Source organism: Halictus rubicundus, chromosome 7 (genome assembly GCF_050948215.1).
Source record: "Halictus rubicundus isolate RS-2024b chromosome 7, iyHalRubi1_principal, whole genome shotgun sequence".
Lineage (NCBI taxonomy): Eukaryota > Metazoa > Arthropoda > Insecta > Hymenoptera > Halictidae > Halictus > Halictus rubicundus.
Genome location: NC_135155.1, coordinates 4,181,491 through 4,206,773, shown reverse-complemented (window position 1 = coordinate 4,206,773; position 25,283 = coordinate 4,181,491). Strand labels below are relative to the sequence as shown.

The window sequence follows — 25,283 nt, the reverse complement described above, 5'->3', positions numbered from 1 at the left end:
ACTGACAAATAATAAAATAAAGTTTCTCCGTACACCATTTTGTATTGGTTTTACACGGTATTCTCGATAACAATTTCTAATGAAATTAATATTCGTTGGATCATATTGTACACACTTCTGACCAATCAGTGCGAATGCGAAAATACAATGATGTAACAGTAAGATATTAAAAAATCACGTATGATATCAGGGAAGTTGTGAAAGTTCAATGCGACGAACTTTCATTGTCCAGGAAATAGTATTAATACTTTATGTTTGTTAAGGATGTGTAACATATACCGAGTAATTTATTATTAATTAGAGAATAATTATTTTCGAATAGCAATTTGTATATATACACGAAATATTTTGAATGTACACTATAGATATCGCATTTTTTAGTGCATAAACCATTGTATTAAATCATGTGTTTTGATTGTATACTGTGAAGCGCATACATGTATCATTAAATATTTCACGTTTCTTTTAAACACTCCTTGTCAATTAATATCTCCTTCATTTTGAGCAAAAGTTAAACTAACCTTTTTTTTTTTTTATTTAACATCGATCAATATTTTATTTCAAATCTCAAAATACATTTAGAAAATAAGTAAAATAACAGTTCAATTGTTAAACACTTTAGCTTTTGTATTTCTTAATTTTAGTTAGGTTATTAAGTTTTTAAAATTTTATTTAGTTACAGTCAAACGTAATTAAGAAGACAAAATATATTAATGAATCCTCTTCTTTAAAATTCGGACATTTATCCTAATCGGTAAAACTTTCACTACGCTTTTCTGAGTATTTTTTCATTTCATTTCTTACGTATATTATGTAGATATAATAGTGATTTTCAGTACTCACGATATTGAATATCATGGCAACTGTAAAAAAGAGGCGTTCTAGTCCACGAGCGGGACAGCCTGTATTTTCGAGAAAATTTCAATAAACAAATATATGTAACTTAATGAAATTGTAACAAAAACGTGTGCAAAGTTCCAGAGTAATTAATTAAAAGAGCAATTGCCCCTTAAATCGCGAGGAAGGTTAAAACAGGAAGTTTCCGCGTTCCGACGGTTCCAAAACGAGAAATATTGTTGCCGTGATACGATAGTTTTTTGTTTGCAAATGATACGCGATCGGATACGAGGAAACAAAGGGCGTGATCGAAGTCACGGGTTCGCGAATTCGAGAGAACATGTACGACGATTGCGTGTTCCTGTCGTTGCGATTCCCGCAGAAGTTATGGCGGATCGTGAACGAGTGCGAAAGCGGCGCGATTCGATGGAGCTTCAACGGCAACACGATCCTCCTCGATTACAAAAAGTTCCAGGAGCAGTACCTCGACGCGTGCAACTCCATCTTCAAAACGAAGAACATCACCAGCTTCATCAGACAGCTGAACTTGTACGGCTTCCGGAAGGTGACCTCGCATAATCGGGACCCGATCTGCAACGCGTACAATCCCGATGTCCATGAGTTCTTGCACGAGAACTTCCGCGTTGGCAGACCGGATCTGCTGTCCAGAGTGTACCGGAAGACCCCCGGAAAATTGAAGCACCGTCAGCGATCCACCTTGAAGACCAGCCCGGAACCGGAACATTCCCCCAAAGACTTTGATCACGAGTCACGTCTGCACATGTGCCGGGTAATATATATGTATATTTAGAATCCACCTCCATTTTTTTCTGCGCGAAATGATCCGAGGGGAATGGATTCGCAGAACGAGTGAAAGAACGAATTCTACTCGCGGCGAATAAGCTGTGGGGAAGTAATAGCGACACGAGTATTTTATTTCTTATTTGGTTGAATCGTAAATAATTTCTGGTTTAGTATATCTATTTCATTTGCTAATAAAATGAACAATTCGCTTAGTATGGGTAGCTTGAGTATGGTGAATCGTTCAAAATAGAAATGATCTGTGTTAATTGATAGATACAGGAGCTGTATATAGACTGCATCTATAAATGCATCATTTGTTTATAGAAACAGGAATTATTTATTATTCAACCTAATAGTAGTTTCTTATCTTCATGCGTTTATGGCACGTGCGAATAATGACGGTCGTTGTATTGGGTCAGAGTCCTTACTCAACGAATTGGGACCAAGATGGCAGCGGAAAATAAAGAATTAGAATTATTCAAATATGAGAAACGTTAAAAATGTTGAGTGATCCCAATTTGTTGACCGCTACCATTTCTTTTAGACTGGGTTCACGGATTAAGCATGTTATTCTTGAAAACCATACATCTTACGATTTAGTTACTTTTTCTTAATAAATTTAATTATTTTATAACATTAAAAGGCTCGCCGCGCATTTTACGTGTGAGCTAACTATACTAATGTAATATATGAATTTTCTTATTAAAAATACGTACTTCGATTAAAATGCAATAAAAGATATGAAAATAAATGAAATTATCCTAATAGGCAGCTCCTTATTTATTTACATAATAATTTTGCTACCGTGTATAAACGTTCACCATACCCTTCCTGATACATTAAACACATTTCGTCTCCTCTATTATTTAAATATAACTTTCTTTCTAATTAACATTTAGTGTCTATTAATTGGAATTATATAATGTTTACGCAATTTATCATGATGACGTCGCAAACTGGATAAGGTATCTTGATAAACAAAAGATTCTACTGTTTCAACACTTTTCCAATTGTTCTCACTACATACTCGAAATAGCAAATAAATAATTATGAAATATTATAATCTTCTAATTTTTCTTGTACGTTGGTCAGTTGGCGCTAACAAAAACCCTGGAACAAATAACGCGAGAATATCAACGGACACAGTATCATTCAACAAGAAATACAGATTCTTTAAACAGTTCAACGAATTCCCCCGAAAAAGGTAATATACTTTAACATGCAAAGTATAGTAAAAAGATACTTGATGACTCGTTGACAATAAAAATTTAATTGAAATCAGTTGAAAAGTAATTCAACATTTGTTGTTCATGCTCTAACTACTACAGATCAAGCATGCACCTATCTACTCCACTGTAGTAGAAAATTAATTTAATTGATTGTTGAAAGTCAGTACAAAACCACCCCACTTCAATTTACTACCATATTATATTCTTTGTTTCTAGAGAAATATTACCTTTTGCCTAACAAATAAATTGATACCTGAAAGACAAGAAGTCATAATCCTGAGACAATGACCTTGAACAATCAATAGAACAGATTCAGAGAAAAAATGTTAAACTGCAACATTGCAGTAGCAAATATATCCTTTGAAAATTAATGCAAAATGCGATGATTTTAGTATGTGGTTTTAACTTATATCCCACCCAAAATCATGAGGTTGAAGTAGAATGGATTGCAAGAAATCCAGTACCAATTACGTCAAAACGGAGTGATGAAAACGGACATACAACATACACCTGGTGTGTATACGAAGTAAATGAACCCCATGAAGAAGAATAATTATAAAATACGTATTTTAAATAACAACTTATATTCAGTATTTACATTAATAACGTTAAACTATCCGCAGAATAATATTTTATTTTTTACATGAATTGTGACCATTAAGTTATCTATAAAATTTGTAATTAAAAAATATTATCGTCAGTATAGAAAGCATTTATTATATTAAATGTACAAACTTATTTGTTGATAAGAAAATTTATTTATAAATATAAAAATTATGTCCATATCATGCATCCCTGCTTGTAGCTGGTTGATTAGGTGTACTACGTTGTACTTTGTGCCTAGCTAAAAAGTTTTTGAACGACTCTACTTCTTTCGTCTCTTCTTCCTCTTCTTCATCGTGGAACGGATTTTCTGTCCCTTCCTCGTCCTCGCTTGATTCATTTCCTGCATGCTTTAAGTATATATCTGAAATTTCTCTTCCACTACTAAGTGTTGATACAAACGGTACAGTTTCCCCTTCAACATTCTGTGCTGCTTGCTCTAGCTTTTCCTTTTCCGCCTTAGATCTCTCAGCATTTCGTTTAATTTTCACTCGTTCCCAGTTCATTTTATAATCCCTTGGAAAAGAAAATTTTTTTTATAAATCTTATGTCCCTTTATGTGTGTATATGCACAATATTATAATAATTTACCGTTCATACTCCTCTACAGCATCTTTAACAAGTTCTAAAAATTTAGTGATACCAGCACCTGTAGCAGCTGAAACACCACAACTTCGCAGATGACTATAAAATTCATCAAGTGTTAGTGCCATACTACGTGTTAAATTACTAATATAGCTTGTTTCTGCGTCCAAAGCATCTTGGAATGCTTCAAAGTCATGCATCCAGTCTACTGCATAAGTGTGTTCCACAATGTCAATCTTAAAATACATGATATGAAGTAAAACATAGGATTTACTATATTAACTGATTCTGTATTCTATACTTACCTTATTCATAGCAACGATAAACGGTAATTTAGTTTTATACAGTATAGAACATGCATATAGCATATTAGACATGAATGTCACAGGATTAACACTTCTCACAGTATCTAGTACATATACCACAATTGTTGGAAACTGAGATGCTAAAGCTTCTGTTATAATTGTACCGCTTGCAGACCATGTAAATACTTCTATTTGTCCTGGAGTATCCAAAATTATGTACTCGTGTTCTTTACTTGCCTTGTCAATAAGGTTTATGACTTGATCAAATTTTGTGGAAAATAAATTTAATGCGGTAACAATGCCACCGTTTGGGCCTAAACTATACTGTTTCATCACTTCTTTGTAATTAACGGTATCTCTTATATCTACAATAACACGTACTTGATAAAACTTCATTTACACATAAAGATGAAATGAAATTCAATTTGTTTATAGTTTGAATACCTATATTAGCAGGATAAGGAACTTCTTTACACGCAGGATCTAAATTTATAACATATGGTTTCCCTACATTGTATAATATTGAAACAAGTCGTTGAACAAATGTAGTTTTCCCAGATCCTGCCATCCCAAGAACAATGATACATGTTGGCTTTTTCTCTTTGGTAACTACTTGTTCACTTGTAGAATTACTTAAGGAACTACTGCTATTTTCAGAAACTTTAGAATTATCCATCAATTCAGACATCTAAGAATCTGAAAATTAATTATAGAACATCATGAGAATAGATGGCAAATAATATTTTTTATTGCTGCATTTCTAAAATTTATACATATATTAAAATATATACGCTAAACACTATTCTTTATATCATAATATAACATGTATTAAAATAAAATGGAAATATATTATATAGAAAGTGCACAATAGAATATACGTTGAACCTTACCTATACAGTATACAAATACAGAATTACACAATATTGCATAACTTATATTTTTACAATTCTGTTGTAGTAAAACAAATAAAAATATTAGAACTGCTTTCAAATTTGTTTCATATCAAATTAACATACAGAGAATAGTGCAAGTATCTAGTATAAGTTTCATAATATATTTTGTTTGATATACCTGAAACTTCACAGAATACGACAACTATAATTTTTTGCAGAATTGATACGTTTAATGTATTAGATATTGCTTAAAGCAATCAAAACTTTGTATGAAGTAACTTTGTCTAACAATATGTAAACACTACGATGTAAGTATTTACACTGTTGTATACAATTCAGCAAGCATCGGTATGTAACTTCCGTACATAACCTCACTTTTTGTACTCCTGGCCCGGTTATGATACAAGCACAGAGTATACCACATAGAGTCTGTTGACGCACTAGAGATGTTCGATTCCGATTCGGTCCTTCAGAAAATCGATTCTTCGGCCAAAACGATCGATTTTTTTAATCGATTCTGCACACCTCGATCTTTTAGGAGAATCGATTTTTTGCGGAAGAGTCAGTCTAAAAAGAATCGACCTTTTTGCCGTCCAATAGCATTCGATTGTTCCGGAAAGAATCGATTCCTGACAATAATCGATGGTAGAATATTACTAAAAAAAAAAGAGTCCATTTTAATTCGATTCTTTGACTACGACATTTTGGAAAAATCGATTCTCCGAGAATCGATTCTTACAGGAAAATCGAATATTCCTGCTATGGTTCCTCTCTCTCATGCAGACCAGTGCAGAGCGTAAAGAGTCTATGTACATGTATGTACACTCCATTGTTAGTGGTGTTGTGATTATGGATGCGCGCTTTACATTTGTAATTTGTCTGTATTACATTTTTCTGATGATGAATTAAAATTCTGTTGCAATGTCGAAAGCTAAAGTATCCGCAGAATGGAGGAAACGCGTAAAGTCCGAATATATGCGTTTACGGCAAATGAAACGCTACAAACGAGCAGATGAAGTAAAGATAGCTTGGAATCAAAATCGTAAGGTTATGTCGGGTAAGTATTCTCCCCCATAATTATATTTCATCTGACTTTATTTATGAAATATGAGAGAATAGACTAATTCTTCTCTCGTAAATAATATTTCCTATAAAGATTAAAAATGTTAGGTTATATGCTTGCAATGGGTCGGTGAATGCAAACAAATGGAAGTTGTTGCAAGTTGACAGATATGCTTTGTTTATGGGATTTGGTAAATTTTGATTAAAGTAAATATGCAAACAAATTTATCAGTTTATTGCAAGCATTTAATATTACTGCAAAATAAAAACAGACAGCATGAATAAGATTATGAATTGATCGATATACATTTAGTAATCAAATCGTACAATTAGAATCGTTAACAACAGAAGAAAAACGATGGACCGATGGAAAAGCAATGTGGTTAGCGATGCAAGACATTCCTCCGTATGTCTCTTGCATGAAGAAGGCAGAAGTTACTAGTTCCGATGGTGATGTGCAAACATGTCCTGTTAAAATTATCAATGCTGTAACTCCCATACCAACTATGTATACCTGGGCACCTATACAACAAAATTTCATGGTAGAAGATGAAACAGTTTTACATAACATACCATATATGGGAGATGAAATTTTAGATCAAGATGGCACATTTATCGAAGAATTAATAAAAAATTATGATGGAAAGGTATATGATCAGAGTGTTCTATATTATGCAGTTCTTTTATGTTTTAATAAATCTGTAGGTTCATGGAGACAGAGAATCTGGTTTCATGGATGATTCCACATTCGTCGATTTGGTAAATGCTTTAGTACAATATGAAAAAGAGGATAAAGAAAGAGAACAAACGAAAAAAGAACGAAAGGATAAGGAAGATGATAAAGAGAGGAAGGATGGTAGTAATGTTAAAACTGAGGTCAAGTCTGATAAATTAGAAGATGTGAAAACAGAAGGGAATCTGTTTCCATCAATGCACATTTTCAATGTGAGTAGAACAATTGAATGGAACTAACGAACGGTTTAATTTAGAAACAAGCTTTCATTCTTATATTAATTTCAGGCAATATCTAGTATGTTTCCTGATAAAGGACGACCAGAAGAGTTAAAGGAAAAGTACATAGAATTAACAGAAAGATCGGATCCGAATGTTCTACCACCAGAGTGTACTCCTAATATCGATGGTGTGAATGCAAAGAGTGTACCTCGGGAACAAACAATGCATTCTTTTCACACTTTGTTTTGTAGAAGATGTTTCAAATACGACTGTTTTCTTCATCGTGAGTACAATAATGATGATAAATTATTTCGATTCATTTCAGATTTAGTAGTTTAATTTATGTGCAAGAATCGTTTCAAGATGCAGCGTAACAGCGATACATGTAGAATTTGAATATAAAATCGAGCATTTGTTTGTTACAATAATTTATGATTCTTGATTTATCATAGCAGCCAGGGGAGTTTCGCCGCAAGGTAAAGAAAAGTGCATACAAGAGACCATGTTTGAACGAATGCTTCTTTTTTTTGTGTCGTTTAGCACGACGACATCATCAGGGATTCATCTGCAATTCGTCGCTCATTGTTGTGCCTACGAAGTTCTTGTGATCACGCAGTATTCATTTCGAAATATTACCCGATTAAATTGACGTTGTTACTTTCAGGTCTTCAAGTCTGTCATCCGGGACCGAATCTGCAGAAACGAAAAGGGCCCGACCTGAAACCGTTCTCTGAACCGTGCGGAACAGAATGTTATATGCATTTGGTAAAAATCGAAGGAATAAAGTGCTCGATCGAAACATTTGCCTGTAAATAATTCTTCTATCTTCCACTAGGAGGGGATGAAAGAGAAACTCGCGGCTCAAGCAGCTGACATCAAGGATGAGGAGAGCGATGAGAAACGCGGAGCTCCTAGAAAAGTACGAAAACAAGCGAGTGTTGATTCAGGAAACGAAGCGAGCAGCGAAGACAGCAACGATAGCAATAAGTATAGTCAAGGTGGCGGTTGCCAAGGTAAGATCCAACACATATTTTGTATTCCAATAGCCAATAGATGTTTCTTAAACAACGAAAATTAAAAGTCTGAAATTAAGAATCATCTCCTGCAAGAAATACATGTACAGTTTTCAATTTAAAATGCAAAATAGTCTTAACGTTGAAAATTTAAAATTGATGTAGTTGCGAGTACGTGCAAGATACAATTAAAATTACTTATGTCGCATTAGATTTTAAACAGAACGTGAATAAAGAAACAAAGCCGGAGGAGTCGGTGGAAGATCAGACTCAACCAGAAAATCAGGTTCCGTTTACGCTTCTTGGCCTTAATAAACGTGTCAAAACGGAAAACGAGCTGTCGTGGACTGGTTCAGAGCAGAGTTTGTTCCGAGCTCTTCACAAAGCATTTCCTGGTAATCCGTGCGCATTAGCACAGATAATGTTGACGAAAACTTGCCAAGAAGTGTATAGATTCGCGCAGAAAGAAGCCTCAGACATTCCAGCTATCGAGAACCTGAAGGACTTTACACCTCCACGAAAGAAGAAGAAGAAGCATCGACTTTGGTCGATGCACTGTAGAAAAATACAGCTGAAAAAGGACTCCGGTAACACTGAAATTACAGAAATTATAATAAATGATTATTTCACTTAGCTTGGATCGTATTTAATAATGTGTACATGTCTTTATATTAAAAGGTGCCAATCACGTGCATAATTTCGCGCCATGCGATCATCCCGGGAGGCAATGCGACAACTCCTGTCCGTGTATACAGGCACAAAACTTTTGTGAAAAGTTTTGTCAGTGTAGCAGCGAATGCCAAAACCGGTTTCCAGGTTGCAGGTGCAAAGCTCAGTGTAACACAAAGCAATGCCCTTGTTATCTAGCCGTAAGGGAATGCGATCCAGATCTCTGTCAAACTTGCGGCGCGGATCAATTTCATATTACCAAGATATCGTGCAAGAATGTCAGCGTTCAACGCGGTCTTCGTACGTGGCAAATGTTTTTTCGATTTCAGTATCATTAAACGAATTTGAATAACGGACAAAATCATTTGTAGATAAGCATCTTTTGATGGCGCCGTCCGATGTTGCGGGTTGGGGAATATTTCTTAAAGAATCTGCGGCCAAGAACGAATTTATCTCTGAATATTGTGGCGAGATTATCAGTCAAGATGAAGCCGACAGAAGGGGCAAAGTGTACGATAAATACATGTGTAGTTTCTTATTTAATTTGAATAATGGTAAGAAAGAGAAGAAAACGTATTGTTATCTATTATTCTTAATTTATTACTACATATAATAAGCTTCGAATCCCCTGTTTGTAGACTTTGTTGTGGACGCAACGAGAAAAGGAAACAAAATACGATTCGCCAATCATTCGATAAATCCTAATTGTTACGCAAAAGTAATGATGGTGAACGGTGATCACAGAATAGGTATTTTCGCCAAGAGGGCTATTCAACCTGGCGAGGAACTGTTTTTCGATTACAGGTAAAGCTTGACGTTGAAGCTAACGTTATCATTAGACTGCGGAGTTTTGTGCAAAATAAAAATTATCTGTGTTAATTGCAACAGACAGAAGTTATATAGACATTTACCTCTTTTCTGAATAATTGTGGTCAGATGAAAATGATACCACAACATTTTTAAAATCTTGAAATGTCTTTCCTATTTTGCATTTGATCTTTTCATTTTTATCATAAATGCATCAAATCCACAGTCTAATTAATATTGTCCTCTCAGAATGTTACATACTACCATTTCTTACGTTCTCTTACAGATATGGACCAACAGAACAACTGAAGTTCGTCGGTATCGAACGAGAAATGGAGTTTCTGTAATTTCTTATAACTGTTAGAATTAATCGCGAATCGCTGTAAAAATATTGTTATTAATTGAAAAAGGAAAAAAGAAACTGACTAGTTTCCACGATGGGTACCTGAAACCACGAATTCATTGGATAAGCTTTACGTACCGCGGTATTCAAGATCCAAATAATACCCAGCATACTTGAGTTCAAATTGCAAACTGTCTCGAAATTTCAGTGATATCGGTCAATAAAATATATTTTAAACTGTGTTTCCAGATTTATTGTTACTTCTACTCCAGAACAAACCGCGAGAAAATGGATCGTGGCAATCTATGAAAAGTAAAAACGAATCGTCTCGTTTAAGTGTAGATCTGGTTCTGAAATCGCGGTGAATAGGATTGTAACGCATTTATAGAATGTAGTAATACTAACGAATGAAAGAAAAATAAGCAGGGTGACTAATACAGTACGAGCGTACACCGTCGCGTATAGTTTGTACGAAGACGAAACTAGCTAGCGAGGAAGTTACACGGAATGGATTATAGGAAAGCTTTCCGACAAACTTGGCTCGTAATTCGGCCACCAGTTGCAAGTTTCTCAGCCGCAAAAACGGTCGGGATGTACGTTTTCCCTGAACGTGAAGCTTTTCATTAACTCAATTGAAATATCGTAATTAATTTTTTCTTTTTCTGAGAAAAGAAAGGAATTGCGGGCTGTATAGTGGATCGAGTGAGCATCAAAGTAAAGAATATCCAGTATCTACCGAGCGGGACGGAAGATCGCATAAAAGCATCTAGACACGTGAACTTTTGTAAAAGGTGGCGATTCGATGAGTGACTGCACGCGTAGGATTTGAAATAATACGACTTTGCTTGACTCGCGTCTACGTTTTGAAATCTAATTGCGCTGATTTGTTCGATCTACGGCGCGTGGGAGTAAACACGGTTTGAAATAGCGCGTTGTCAGAATGTGAAAAGCGGAAAGGTTCGATTGGTTCGTTCGATCACGAGTAAAAATCGAAGGGACTAGTTCAAGGAGATGAAGGGAGGGACGGAGGAGGATGTTGCCAGCGGCGTGGCAAAACAAGGTAAAAATTGAACAGAAAAAAATAAAGGAACGCGGGTACGTTGATCGTTGAAATACGTACCTATCAAACAATTGGAAACGACGGTAATTGTTGTTAGAATATGTATGCAGTCGAGTTAACGCGCGGCTGAACTTGAACTGGAATTAATGGCAATTAAGGTTGACCCGTACGCAAATACGATGATCTTCTTGTTGGCCGATGTCTGCGAACGCGAAATCAAAATTACCTACCGACTCGACGGTACAGTCGCCGGCCAGCGGAAATCATATTTGTGCATGACTAATTGCCAGGCGGTACGCGGTATAGGAGAAAAGGGAAATGAAAATCTGACGGCATAGATCGAAAATAATTCTTGGTGGTTGGCCAACCAACTGAAATTAGGGGGGCGCACGGTGAATCGCGGCCGCGGTCGCGGTCGCGGTCGTGTGACACGTTGCCCATTCCCGTTGAGTCTGCTCCCTCATAAACACCAACTACTCCTGTCCTTTTTTGGGCGCATTGCTTCCGTTCCTCCCCTTGCCACTTGTTTCGTTTGCAGCCGCATGCTTCTAGTACTTCGACTCGCTTAACATCCGGCTAACACCGTTTTCTTTTGGTGGCGGTCTTCACGGTTACAATTAGAGGTGTCCGAAAACCCAAAATTGTCAGGTACTCTCGTATCGGTGTTCCCGAGAATTTTCAGTTTCCCGAATGCATTAGAATTTTCGAGTCCCAACTCGACATTTTATCCGCACACCTCTAGTTACGATGTTTTAAGTAATACCATGCATAAAATTAATTTGACTTTCTTCATGCAACATTCGACGCTAGTAGCGATTTTGTTAATGGTACTGTGTTGCCGCACGCGTTGGGGCATGTATTATTGGCGAAGTGCTGAACCAAGGAAGTTTGTTCCATTTTATGAGAAGGCTGTTCTGTTTTATCTCTGCAACAGTTTAACGTCCTCCCAAAGGCGGTGTCCGAGTTTATTTTTACACGAACTATCAAAATCGCCATTTGATTATCCAATTATTAAACAAATAGCAGTCGGGACAGTAGGTAGATTAATGTGTAGACAGCAGGTTTAGGAAGCAGGAATTATGTAAAAATGTCTTTCTACGGTTAATAATTTCAATAATGCAACGATATTCTGAAATTCTTCTGATATCTTCACTGCTAGGTACTTCACTTATCCATTTTTGCCATAAGTGCATACAATCCGCAGTCTACTAACGTATATACAAGAAATATCGTAAAAAATACGTTTTAAAGAAATTAATAAATAAAGTTATGAATGGCGCTGAGATTAACTATGCTTAGGGCCATTGACAACTTTATTTATTAATTCCTTTAAAACGTATTTTTATACAGTTTGAAAAAAGGTTCCCCAACAGAGGGTTAATGTCACTCAAGAGTGCCTGATTTGAAACCGGAAGTTTTAAAGAAATCAATAAATAAAGTTATGAATGGCGCTGAGATTAACTATGCTTAGGGCCATTGACAACTTTATTTATTAATTCCTTTAAAACGTATTTTTATACAGTTTGAAAAAAGGTTCCCCAACCGAGGGTTAATGTCACTCAAGAGTGCCCGATTTGAAACCGGAAGCTTCAAGCCAAACGTGGGATAGAGTTAGCACTTTCGCGGGATAGAGATTGTTTGACTTTCTTGCTAGTTCAGCGCGATTTCTGCAATCGCATAGTTTATTTGGAACGCACCCTGCTATTAATAAGGGAATGCGATCTGGTTACTGCTCCTGTCATCGCCGCCGACACCGCTGCCGCCATTCTAATGTACATCGATCGACGCTCCTCAGCGACACTCCCTTTTTTTCTAAATAGAACGAGAATTTGTTATCTTTGTTAACAGATCTAGAGACTTATATACAGCGGAACCAAAGAGTATTTGAACATAAAATGTCTGATTCTCGGGAAATTGACGATATTCAACCTTTTGTAAATTCGTAAAAAGCAATCGTACAGCAATAAACTTGGACTTGTTTCAAAGCTTGAAGATTCTAATTTTCCGCACCATTATTCATTTTCCTCTAAGATATTTTCACATAATGTAGCAGGTGAGAAACTGGAGACCCGTTTATCCTAAAAAATACTATAGATTGAAACCTCCGTAAAAACATTAAAACAAATTTTCGTGACCGAGCCGTCCACAGATTTGAAGATAAAAATTTGTTAATATTTTTAGAGACGCCTTAATCGGTAGCATTTTCGAGAGAAAACAAGTACTTCCGTTTTCCACCTGTGACGTGCAAGATCGTCTTAGGCGAAAATGTACTATTGTTTTCAATAAAAATTATCACAGTTTTCGGTGATTTCTGCAGAATTCGAAATTTAGTGTTGAAATACTTTCTATTGGGTTGCCCGGAAAGATCGTGCCGTTTTTCTGTAGGTGGCATTAGGATAGGTCTGAATATGTCAGAATGACTGAAAACAAATGGTATGTGTGCATACTCTAAAAAGGTGATCTTTCAGGCATTTTTAGAAAAAAGTTTGATTAGGATACATTAATTGTTATTAGTTTTATACGCTCTTAAATATGGAAGGAAACCGAGTGAATTATAGGCATTTGATGTTTCTTTCTTCCAAAAGCTGTTGGAGCTTGGTTGGGATGTGCTTACACCCTCAGATTTTCATCTCTTTGGATCAATACAAAATTCCCATAATAACAAAAACTTTAACTCTTTGGTCCACATAAAAAATCATATTTAAAAGTTTTTCGCCGAAAAACGCAAGTTGCGTGAAAGATGGAGAAAGATTATGGAACAAAATGGCACTTATAATAATTCAATAAACGTATATCGAAATTTAAATGTACTGCGTTTGAGTTTCCTTTAAAAATCGGCACGAACTTTCCGGACAACACAATATTTAAATAGGTATGTAGGTATGTTCCCAGTCAAAGAGGTATTTTGATACAGACGCTATATTTTAACGCGTTCAGGATGACTCTGACAGGTCGAACTGAGCTTCGAGATAAGGAAAGTCGTAAATGAAATTTAATGAACCGGCATCGCTTGATGCCACGGGCTCACGGCACCTTTCTGAACTTTACGCTTGACATTTTTACAATCACTTAAAACTAATTTTAAGCGTAGGAATTTCTTACTATGAAACTATAAAACTCTGAATCTTTTGCAAACGGTATGTTTCTAGTGTAGGGATCCAATTACTGTGGGGGGTACCAATTACCGTGCCTACATTAGTTATACTTATTTTAAAAGCATAACGAATATTAAAAAAGAAATGTTAAATTTTTTCATTAAAATTAATTAACCCTTTGCACTCCTTTGTCGTGTGTGACTCGACATTTGACAGGTGTTTACTACAAAATTCCGAAGTGCAAAGGGTTAACATATATATGTTATATATCCCATTTTTCATATTTATTATGCTTTAAAAATAGGTATAATTAATATACACAGGCACAGTAATTGGGTCTTATACCGTACAGTTGAACACGCTATTCTTTCGACGGTCGATATTGGTTTTTAGAGAAATCGAAGATGTCTGCTGGGAATGAAATGGATGTCGAGGAATTGGAACAGCTTCGGGACAAGTACGAAGGGAAGTTGACGGCGTCTCTTTATACCGGCACTCTGCTTGTCGCCATAGTCGGCTCGATTTTAGCCGCGGGAGTCGTTTGCGCAGCAAACTATCGGGTAAATCCACCTCGTTTCAATTGTTCTTAATATTGTTTTCTCCGTCAATGTAAACGCGTCGAGCGACAAGAGAATCCATGTAAAATACGAGCCAAGACTCCGTAGATTCGCGATAAGGTAGAGTGACCACGTTACCGACAAAAATAAGCGAAAAATGATTTTACGTGCCGCAACTTTTCGTCTTTATGTGAGAATATTTTTTGCTGGGAAAGGGCTCGTTCGAAAGAGGAAGGTTCAATCTAGCGCGCGCTGGTCAAGAGCTGACGAGATTATGCAGATATTTGGTAATATAAGCGTTAGAAGTAGGCCAAAAATTGACGATGTGCGTGCCGTGGAATCCAAGCATTTTTACGCCATTGGATGAGTTTTATGGATGAAATCGATAGTAGCGCGCGCTAGAAAATATCTCCAGCTACAAATTGAGCTATATTTTGTCTTGATTCTCTGCGAAATAAAGCCAAAAACTTGAAGCACGTTTCTGGCGTCAGAGTTTATAATATCGATAATACAGAGCAAAAAATGTGACAAGTTTAGTCACAGACTTAAGACCCGTCGGATCAAGACCAAGACGGATCTTAAGTCAGTGGCTGAAGGCTGTGAACGGAAATTATGCAGCAGTTACCGATCTGCTGGCTCTGCAAAAATCACGTGACTACCCTTGGATCTTAAAACAATTTCACTTTGCACGCACATTCCGGACGATTGTACAATAGCTAAAAATTTGGACAGATACATTTTAGTTATTTTTATAAAGCAATGTAGAAGCAGTTGTCGCGAGGCGTGAGGTATGCAGAAGAGAGCCTTCCACCATATAATTTCTGTTTACAGGATCTATCCAAAGTGATCGTTCCTGCAACGAGCTTAACGATAATGATCTTCACCTCGTTGAGTTTGTTATTGCTGACACAGCTGCCGTCTACGTTAACATCGGCTAGAACTAGATTTCTCATAGGGTTTGCCGCTTCCGTGATTCTCGGGATCGGAATTTTGAGCCTTGAGAGTTCCGTGCCTCTGTTCATCATGATCCTCGCGATGATCGCTGTCGTGCCGAGAGGATCTCGGCAGATACCGACTATCCTCGCGGTCATCTTTATCGTTGTTCACGTCGGCAGAAATGTCCTATTTCTCAACTATTCGAGCCACTTCGACGTAAACGAGGTACCTATCTTTACACCGAACAACCGTCTTTCACCGAGATAATTTGTTTATTGCTCGCTCGGCCGCATAGACCTGCGGGGAGATCGTGTTCCTGATTTCGGCAGTTTTAGCGGGTTCCTACTATAGCATACTAACCGCAAAAGCTCATAGCAGAACCTTCTCCGGGACGAAAACCGTGATCGAATCCCGAATCAAGCTGGAATGCGAAAGGGAACAACAAGAACAATTATTGCTAAGCGTTATTCCAGCTTACATCGCAGCAGAGGTGAGACAATTTCAATTTCGCGAATAATTTATAGTGTACCGGGTGTCTCAAAATTCTCAAAAATCAGTTTTGTCGATCCCCTCGTCGAGCACGATCCTTAACGCTAAACACTACTCTTGTCTTATTAAAATTATGAGGTTGAATTTATTTGGATTTTGTGCGGTTCTTTATTTATTTAATCATTTCCCACCCGGTACACTTTGTAGATTAACGCTCAATGGAGTTCAAATATACAATATAATTGATTCCGAGGCAGGTAAAGAGAAGTATTATGTTGAAAATGGCGGACGCGTGTCAAGAGGCAAGCCAGCACCAACAAACCAGATTTCACGAAATGTACGTGCAGAGGCATAACAACGTTAGGTAAGCCGATAACTCTGGCACGTTGACGGTGCGTAGAACGTAAGGAATACGTTTCAAGCTCTGTACACACATTATAATAATAACCGAATGATCTTGTTTCAATTGGCGCCCGAATTAGTATTCTGTACGCGGACATTGTTAATTTCACGCCCCTTTCGGAACAATTGTCTGCTTCGGAACTGGTACGAACCCTGAACGAACTGTTTGGAAGATTCGATCAAATTGCACAGGTAAAAAACACAGTGGTTCTGCTTCTGTCTCGTCTGCAGGGTCGTCGAGGTAAATCCGGAGAAGTCATTCTAAAAAGGAAAACGGTTCAAATCCCAGAAAAATGTCATTATATTCTTTCGCCAGTTTCCGCAAAAGTTGGGAATGGTATAAAGAACGGAATTACAGTGGTTTCTCTATATATGACGCCAAGGCCTGGACGATAAACGTCGCGGAATATGTCTGGCGGGGGGGGGGGGCACGCAGCACGAGAGACCTCGGACGCCGGGGAGTGTAAACATAACACGGCTCGTGGATTGTCCGAAAAAATTACGGATTCATTTCGACGGCCCTGTATGTCTGTATAACTCGGCTGATTGATTGAATGACCTTGCAACAAGCGCGTTCATCGCGCCGACCGGAACTTTCACAGGGACCCGTAAACATTCAGCATGCATTTTTAGGATAATCAATGCATGAGAATCAAGATCCTGGGTGACTGTTACTACTGCGTTTCAGGACTGCCGGTTTCACGTCCGAATCACGCGTACAACTGCGTAAACATGGGGCTTGAAATGATAGACGCGATCAGGTGAGAGAGAGAGAGAGAGAGAGAGAGAGAGAGAGAGAGAGAGAGAGAGAGACTCGACGGAATGAGCTTCCGTGTCAGTTGGTTTTGCTCTTGCGGTGTTCCTCGAATATGTTTACACGTTAGGTTTATACGGGAGGCGACGGGGTTCCAAGTGGACATGAGAATCGGCATACACACCGGAAACGTTTTATGCGGTGTGCTCGGCCTACGTAAATGGCAGTTCGATGTTTGGAGCGACGACGTTACTCTGGCGAATCGCATGGAGAGCGGCGGTTTACCCGGGTATAATTAGAATTCTATATTTCCAGCAAAACGTGTACCGTCATCGTATCGTTATCACTTCCGAAGCTTCTCTAACCGTTCCTCCCGTTTCTTTTGCCGCAGGCGGGTACATATCACCAAAGCCACCCTATTGCAACTCGGTAACCGTTTCGAGGTCGAACCTGGCGACGGAGGCTCTCGGGAAAGTTACCTTGCCAGCCACAACATCGAAACTTTCTTGATAATCCCGCCGAAGGTGAGACGATCGTTTTACCTTACATCACGTCATATGACGTGAAAGCTTTAGTCTCCGAATTTAGTCGAATATTCTCAGGTCTGAACTTTATGATTTAAAACTGTAGCAGGAGTTTTCAAACACTTCGGATAATCTGACAAAAAAAATGCTTCGAACAAATGTTCGATGGTCCACAAATTGCATCAATGGGAATTTGAAAAAAAATTTCAATGAAAGCTCAAGGTCAAAGGTCACCTTGACTTTTCTAAACGACTGTTTTGTAGACGATTTCGAAACGAATTCAATGACTTGAGTTGACCTTGAACTAAGAAATTGATATTGAATAGCAACTCTTCTTGTGTATTTCCCCTAATCGGTAACAAATAAGACGTCGATGAAGAATGCGAAATTCGCGCAATGATTTTTTCGTTTCTGTTAGAAAAGCAGTGGAGAGAATTGCATGGGTGGTAACAATTCAGGGGAACAAGGAATCAGCCTTACTACAAGGATGCCGTCGAGGTAAATTTTGTGCAATAAAAATATTCTATACAGGGTGTCCCGAAAATGCTGTACTTCTTTCAAAGAGGTGATTCCTGAGGTCATTTAAAATAACTTTTTCCTTTGCCGAGATGTTCTCCGTGGCTTGGTTGAGGACTTATTAATGAAAAACGCAAGCCATTCAGAGCGACGCTATAGCGAACGTTGGCGTTGGCATTGGCCGAGCCCGAATCTGTCCGTTGTAACTGCGCTCCGATTGGTCCGTGTTTTTCGCGAATAACTTCTTAACGAAGCCGCGGAGAATGTTCGCGTAAACGGAAAAGTTATTTGAAATGACCTCAGGAATAACCCCCTCAGGATAACCCCCCTTCGTGTCTATCGAAATGGCAAATAGAAACGTAGTGAGACAGTAAAATTTAATTTAAGTTCACAAACAGTTATGTTATGAATAGTTACACATTAAATAATTATTATCATGGAGATTTGAACCGCATTATTTTTTTGTAATTACACTTAATTTGTTCTATCGACTATTTTTTATAAGAGATGTACACGAGAACTAATTATGAAAAATACATACAGTTTTAAGAATGATACGTTCCATCCAGCAAGAAATAATTCTTGCTATAATATGCTAGAATTAGTGGCCATAATGGAGGTAATATTTCGTACAAAGCTTGCTAATGGACTCATCACTTAGAGTACCTGTATACCAAACCCTACTAATTAAGCGTAACGATGTTGGGTGAACAGTTGGTACAGCATATCATATACATATTGTAACTGAATGCTGCTTTTGGGGTTTAATTATTCAGATATTAAAGAAATGAAAAATAACAACAAATAAAACGTTGTTCAAAGATTCGTTAAATTGACGGGCGTGCTAAAAGTAAAAGTTCTCGTGTTACATAAATCAAAAAATAAAATGAACTATGAAATAAGTTATATAAAATAAGGACTAATGCAATAAGTTGAACATTTTTTCTCCGTTCTCAAATAGATCAAGACCGAGCAGCAAAATGACGAAATACGTAGAATGCTGGGGCGCGGACAAACCGTTCGCCAATATTGCAGAAGCTACTCTTGCAAAAAATATTGGTTTAACGGTAAGCAATAAACTCGCCATTTTTTCTCCAATTTTCGGAAGGAAAAACAATTTCGAAATGAGGCAAAGGATATAACAGATGAAAGAGGCATTTTCATTCGCAAACACTAATACAACTAATACACTAGTAACTACTAATACAACCAAAAAAAGGGAGTGCTTCTACATTAAAAAAATCGAAAATGTTGAATAAAATTTGTTCATACAAGGCTAAGCAGACCTGGACAAATTTTATTTGAAATGAAATTCCGCGTTCGCCTAATTTTCGATTTTTTCGAAAACAAAGCTTCGAATGAATAACTTGTACTCTACATTTTCGACTTATTCTTTTATGTAGAAGTACTCCCTTTTCGGTTGTACCCCCGGTTTCACCGAACACCCTGTATTAGGGGGACCCATAAGTAATCAATTATTTTGAAATCTAAAACAAACTGTGTAGTAAATTCAAGTTTTTATTTCTTAATTTATTATATAATCTCCATCATTATCAAGGACAGTTTGCCATCTTTCCTGCAAATTTTCAGCCCCCCCCCCCCCACCCCCATAGAAATCCAGGGTTCACGAAGCAAAATATGACTCAATGTGTCTCCTTACATCTTCTGCAGAAGTGAATGTTTTATTTCTTAAATAATGCTCCAGAGATCTGAAAAGATGATAGTCAGAGGGAGCAATGTCCGGTGAGTACAGGAGGTGCGGTAAAACTTCCCATTGCAATTCTTTGATTTTTTCCTGAGTGAGTTTCGCTGTATGGGGCCGGGCATTGTCAATTTGCAGTATTACAACTTTTCTGTGGACTAAAGATGCCCTCTTTTTCAATAGTTCTGAATACAGCCTTTGTAATTGCTACAAGGGCAAGGGTTGTTGTAATACAACTCAGCAGACTGTTTGTCCAGGTTCAACAACTCAAAGTGAATTATGCCACGACAGTCCCACCAAATGCACAGTAACACCTTTCTGATGCGCATTGATTCCGTGATAAGCTAGGTTTAGGGGTTAATATTGCGGTTTGATTGGCAGAAAGCCATTGCTTGGAACGCTTTATGTTATCATAAAGAATCCATTTTTCATCTCCGGTAACGATTCTGCTAAGAAATGGATCTCTACGAAATCTGGATAGCAATGAAGTGCAAATTCTTGTTAGTCTCAGATAATTGATGCGGTACTCATATTCCTTGCCTATATGCCTTTCCCAGTTCGTGTAGGTGCCTTTGTATAGTTGACCATGTGGACCCAAGTCTTCTCAATAATTCTGGTATACTTAATTTTGGATCAGCTTCCACTAGAGATTTTAAGGTGTCATTATCAAATCCAACTAGTCGTCCACTTCGAGGCCTGTCAGAGAGATCATAATCACCAGCAGCAAACCTCCTGAACCAACGTTAACACTTGTTGACCTTCAATACATCTCCATAAACCTCTCAAATTTTTTTGTTGTTGTTACCATTGCATTAAATCCCGCATGAAAATGAAAAAGTATGCCATGACGAATATGATCCTCGGAAGGTACGGACGCCGCCATTTTATTACAGGGTTGTAAAAAAGAAATTATACTCTTTAGAATATTTTGAACACAGGCTGCTTTACATAAAACTGTAAAAGAATACGTGTTTCCGCTTCAACGATCAGTACAGAACTAAAGGCAAAACAAATTCTTTGCAAATAATTGTTTACTTATATTGTAGGTACCCCTAATATATCGCGAGATTACTGAATCCTCATCCAAATCACGGTGAACGTTCCTCCTCTTTTATTTCAGAGTATCGCGATGATCGAATCGAATCTTTTGGCGAACAGTAATTCCAGTTGTTTCGTCGACGTAAAGTGAGTTGCCCTTCTTTCTGTAGTTTTGGTAAAAATAACGGTGCCGTGTTATCTCATCGACGCTACGTTTACGTGCATGCATACGTGACAGACGGTGGTGCAGCGGAAATGGTACCGACGGTATGTCTCCCTTTACCTATCGGTTCAACGACCGAATCGAAGAAGTTCGGTTCCGTGAACAGACCGACGAGCAATATGCCTACTATTTGCCCGCCTCCATCGCCATTTACACGATGATTTTCATCATTCAGATTACCTATTTGCCCAAGTAAGTGTGCCGCGTAATCTCTGATGCTGTAACAATTCCGTGAGGATGCAGTAGTTGCATAACAACTTTGTCGAGTAGTTTCTATTAGGTAATGAAACCGTTCACGTATTTTTACATGCACATTGAGTCAGTACTAATTTGATGTCAAACTTGCTTGACCCTCTAATATTTTATAAATCACAACTGGAAATTTTTGACTGACTACCTTCGAATGAACCACCCTGTGCATTCAACAGTCGAATACAGTGAATTCTCGATATTTGTCAACAACACGGGTCTTGCCAGCGTCATGTATCGTCCAGGAGACATCAGGAGGCCTCTCGTGCTTCGTGTTCACGGGGTATACCCCGCGGTAGTGAGGATAATTCCGCGACCTTTATCATGCAGGCCTGGGCGACATATATCGAGAAATCACTGTAATCCTCTGTCATCTTTTTGGTGACCAATGAGTTTTGCAAGTTAGTTCGGAATAAATGAAAATTACCTGGAGCAAGAGACATTTAGAGTGAGTTTTTTCGGAAATTCGTGAAAACGAACACCGACGAGAGCGAATACAAATTTCCCAGTATAAGATCGTTTCTGTTACAGAAGCGTTACAGTTTACAGCTGTTTCGTGACAGGTTTGTTCTTGCTGTTGATCCTCGCTGTGACGTTATGGTTGTCCGTTAGAACCAAAACCGAAGGCGAACATACGATAAATCAATTAGCTACCAGCAGATTCATCAGGGTAATAGCATACTTGATCACGATAGTTCTGACGACCGTCTCCTCTATGCTTAGCCTAATCGACATCGATCAGGCCAATGAATACGTCATGCCGGTATGTGTCAACTTCAAATTTCATAAACTAATTATTTTTCATTATCGGATAAACTTGATAATGAACGTATTTTTTACTGAAAAGTATTTGAGAACTGTGGTATACCCCGCGGCAGTGGGGATAGTTCTGGGACTTTTATCGGCTAGATATTTGCGACAAATATCGAGAAAACACTGTAGTTTTTGGAGCCGCTGTGTACGCTCGACCATTTTTTTGTCAACGTCGTTTTTTTTTGTTGCTTCAGTTGTACATCTATTCCACGGTGATGACTCTGGTTGTTGGTTGGACACACTTGCGAGTCGGTTTTTTGCTGAAATTCTGCGTGATGTGCGTGTCTACGACAGTGGTCCTCGTCACGTTGTCTCAAATACCGACCATATGGTTGTACCACGCGATTGGAAGCGACGAGTAAGTAATATAAGAATGATTCCATTTCTCTGGCCGTTTCTCTACATTACTAACTGACAATAAGCGCAATCAGACACTCGAAAAAATCATATCGTCACGTTTCAGATATTATCGCATTCACAATTTGCTTCGAATCGGATATTTTCTTGCACTCACCTGTCTAGTGCTTCACGTTTTGGATAGACAAGTCGAGTACACGTCTAGGATTGACTTTCTGTGGCAGAGTAAACTGAAAATCGAACAGGAACAAGTAGAGACCATGAGAGGCATAAATAAGATCCTCCTCGAGAATATATTGCCGGCTCACGTGGCGGAACACTTCTTAACGAACACAAGGGCGACTCAGGTAAATCACATCGATGTGTTGTACACTCTGGGACAGAAACATAGCACGTACTAAAATTCACATGATTTTAATTTATTTTCACTATGCACTACTTCAGAATACGTTTAATAACATACACTGGTAAAATCAAATTGGATTTTGGCAACCTGTTTAGCTTTATTTCACGAAAATAATATTTCTGCAAAAATCTATTGCTGTAGAAGTCAATGTCTAGCTCGACATTGGACCGCTAAGGGTTAATAATTTTGGAGGGTGTAATGTTGGATTCTTTGTAACATAACATTTCAATTAGCAGAACAGAGAAACTGTCTATGAATTAAACTATTCTTACACGTGCAACTCTTGTGGGAAACGTTTTTACGAAATTTTAATAACAACGGAAGTATGTCAGGTAAATTGTTAGACAATTGAACCAACAGAATATGATTGTTTTTGTTTCTTTTCACGATCACGGTAGGAACTTTATCACGAAAGATACAGTAGTATCGCGGTAATGTTCGCATCCATTCCAAACTACAAGGAGTTTTACGACGAAACTGACATTAATAAGCAAGGATTGGAGTGTCTGAGACTTTTGAACGAGATTATCTGCGACTTTGACAAGCTGCTGCTGAAACCAAAATTCTCCGGCATCGAAAAAATCAAAACCATCGGCAGCACTTACATGCTTGCTTCGGGTCTCAGTCCAGGAAAAGAGGACACCGATGAACAGGTAAAACACACGTGTCTTCTTTCATCGATGTTCGAACAAGCGAAATATTCTAATTTTTCCACGATGTATTCTAGGACCTAATTCAGTTTATTCACTCGTAGGACCCGCTCAAGCAACAGGATCACAACATAATCATCCTCGTCGAATTTGCACTCGCCTTGATGACGATTCTAGATCAGATCAATAAAGAATCTTTTCAACGATTTAAATTGAGGATAGGTGAGCTCTATAATGTAACAATGTTTCTGATCCCTATGTACCATAGATAGCAATGCCTATCGATGTTCTTTCTCTCCTTTTTTTCGCGGTTTATAGTACCCATCAACATGACGGGTTATAATATTTTTAATTTACGATTATCGAGATTGTAAAGATGCATCCGTGAAAAATTATTCAACAACGTTGTCTGTGACCTTGAATGACCTTGAGTAATTATAGTGACTGAATTCGTAATGAAAGGGACTATGTAGGTGTTTAAAATGGAGTAGTCCAGTTTAAAGAAAAAAATGAAGGTGACCTTGAGATCTCTAAAAGAAAAGTAGCATAAAAACAAATATTTTTAGTTACAATATTTTTTAAAATATTATTATTTAGGACATTTAACGTATCTTTAAAAACAACAAAGATATTCGTGCAAACGTTAGGTGACTCAGCCCGCATAATTTCAGATTAAATGTTCTAAAGAAGTTAAACTTGACATTTGCAATTATCGTGCGGTACAATAGCGAAGATTAGTGTGCAGAAATTTTGTTGGGCTCATGAGAAACCTCGGGATACTATTGCAGGGTTAGATTGAGTAATATATACAATTTTGACGAAGTGTGTCTTTTTCGATAAGGCTTGAATCACGGGCCCGTAATAGCAGGCGTGATCGGAGCCCAGAAACCTCAGTACGACATTTGGGGGAACACCGTGAACGTTGCGTCCAGAATGGACAGCTGCGGCGAAATGGGAAAGCTCCAGGTCTCCGAGGACACTGCCAAGATTTTGATGACTGCAGGATACGAATTGACCTGCCGGGGACCAACCTACGTCAAAGGGAAGGGAACTCTAGTCACGTATTTTTTAAAGACGCCATTCGACAACAAAGAAGAGAACTACTAGCGTGTCGATAACTGTACGAAACACGAAGAAAGAGGAGAAAGAGTGGAGAGGACCATTGATTTATTCCACTTTAAACGTATGATGGCGAAGTCTGCTACACGAATATAGAATGAAATAAAAATACGTGCTTCTCCTGCTATGTGACTTCCCGTACTTCTACGATCGAATTCATATCATATCGTAAACATTATCACGAATATACATTAAATACAAATTACCAAATCGATTAACGTGTTTATTATTGACCGATTTATGTGTTTATTATTATTAACCCACTAGAACGAAAAGGGATAGTAAAGGC

At 37.8% G+C, this 25,283-nt stretch overlaps 4 protein-coding genes across 11 annotated transcripts; 3 read left to right on the top strand and 1 right to left on the bottom strand.

The window, feature by feature from the left end:
- The first annotated feature begins 1,133 nt into the window (after nucleotides 1–1,133).
- On the top strand, nucleotides 1,134–3,444 carry LOC143355751 (uncharacterized). Its single transcript, XM_076790859.1, has 3 exons — nucleotides 1,134–1,627; nucleotides 2,734–2,845; nucleotides 3,263–3,444. Exons 1-3 carry the CDS (start codon nucleotides 1,178–1,180, stop codon nucleotides 3,421–3,423), a joined length of 723 nt encoding a protein of 240 aa, XP_076646974.1. The 5' UTR covers nucleotides 1,134–1,177; the 3' UTR covers nucleotides 3,424–3,444.
- Nucleotides 3,438–11,718, bottom strand: LOC143355748 (GPN-loop GTPase 1). 4 transcript variants are annotated; one of them, XM_076790854.1, is made up of 6 exons: nucleotides 5,435–5,921; nucleotides 5,254–5,311; nucleotides 4,808–5,059; nucleotides 4,364–4,728; nucleotides 4,065–4,294; nucleotides 3,438–3,989 (listed from the first exon to the last, which is right to left on the bottom strand). In XM_076790854.1, exons 3-6 carry the CDS (start codon nucleotides 5,049–5,051, stop codon nucleotides 3,656–3,658), a joined length of 1,173 nt encoding a protein of 390 aa, XP_076646969.1. In that variant the 5' UTR covers nucleotides 5,052–5,059; nucleotides 5,254–5,311; nucleotides 5,435–5,921; the 3' UTR covers nucleotides 3,438–3,655. The 4 variants fall into 4 exon arrangements, with proteins under 4 accessions (XP_076646969.1, XP_076646970.1, XP_076646967.1 ...); XM_076790855.1 differs by lacking the exons at nucleotides 5,254–5,311; nucleotides 5,435–5,921 and adding an exon at nucleotides 11,225–11,718; XM_076790852.1 differs by having other exon boundaries at nucleotides 5,254–5,921.
- Nucleotides 6,065–10,346, top strand: E(z) (histone-lysine N-methyltransferase E(z)). Of its 4 annotated transcripts, none has more exons than XM_076790849.1 (12): nucleotides 6,065–6,313; nucleotides 6,667–6,965; nucleotides 7,024–7,263; nucleotides 7,339–7,555; nucleotides 7,725–7,748; nucleotides 7,937–8,037; nucleotides 8,108–8,285; nucleotides 8,498–8,872; nucleotides 8,964–9,254; nucleotides 9,326–9,508; nucleotides 9,593–9,758; nucleotides 10,048–10,346. In XM_076790849.1, exons 1-12 carry the CDS (start codon nucleotides 6,178–6,180, stop codon nucleotides 10,106–10,108), a joined length of 2,271 nt encoding a protein of 756 aa, XP_076646964.1. In that variant the 5' UTR covers nucleotides 6,065–6,177; the 3' UTR covers nucleotides 10,109–10,346. The 4 variants fall into 4 exon arrangements, with proteins under 4 accessions (XP_076646964.1, XP_076646963.1, XP_076646962.1 ...); XM_076790848.1 differs by having other exon boundaries at nucleotides 6,067–6,313; nucleotides 6,652–6,965; nucleotides 7,728–7,748; XM_076790847.1 differs by having other exon boundaries at nucleotides 6,067–6,313; nucleotides 6,652–6,965.
- Nucleotides 10,665–25,163, top strand: Adcy2 (adenylate cyclase type 2 Ac76E). Of its 2 annotated transcripts, XM_076790845.1 has the most exons (19): nucleotides 10,665–11,164; nucleotides 14,653–14,819; nucleotides 15,648–15,977; nucleotides 16,048–16,242; nucleotides 16,499–16,605; nucleotides 16,724–16,835; nucleotides 17,277–17,404; nucleotides 17,528–17,686; nucleotides 17,789–17,921; nucleotides 18,340–18,419; nucleotides 19,399–19,504; nucleotides 21,260–21,324; nucleotides 21,416–21,592; nucleotides 22,181–22,412; nucleotides 22,657–22,820; nucleotides 22,926–23,166; nucleotides 23,624–23,878; nucleotides 23,980–24,097; nucleotides 24,717–25,163. In XM_076790845.1, the coding sequence occupies exons 1-19, from the start codon at nucleotides 11,116–11,118 to the stop codon at nucleotides 24,980–24,982; spliced, it is 3,084 nt and encodes a 1,027-aa protein (XP_076646960.1). In that variant the 5' UTR covers nucleotides 10,665–11,115; the 3' UTR covers nucleotides 24,983–25,163. The 2 variants fall into 2 exon arrangements, with proteins under 2 accessions (XP_076646960.1, XP_076646961.1); XM_076790846.1 differs by lacking the exon at nucleotides 24,717–25,163 and having other exon boundaries at nucleotides 23,953–24,064.
- The last annotated feature ends 120 nt before the right edge of the window (nucleotides 25,164–25,283 follow it).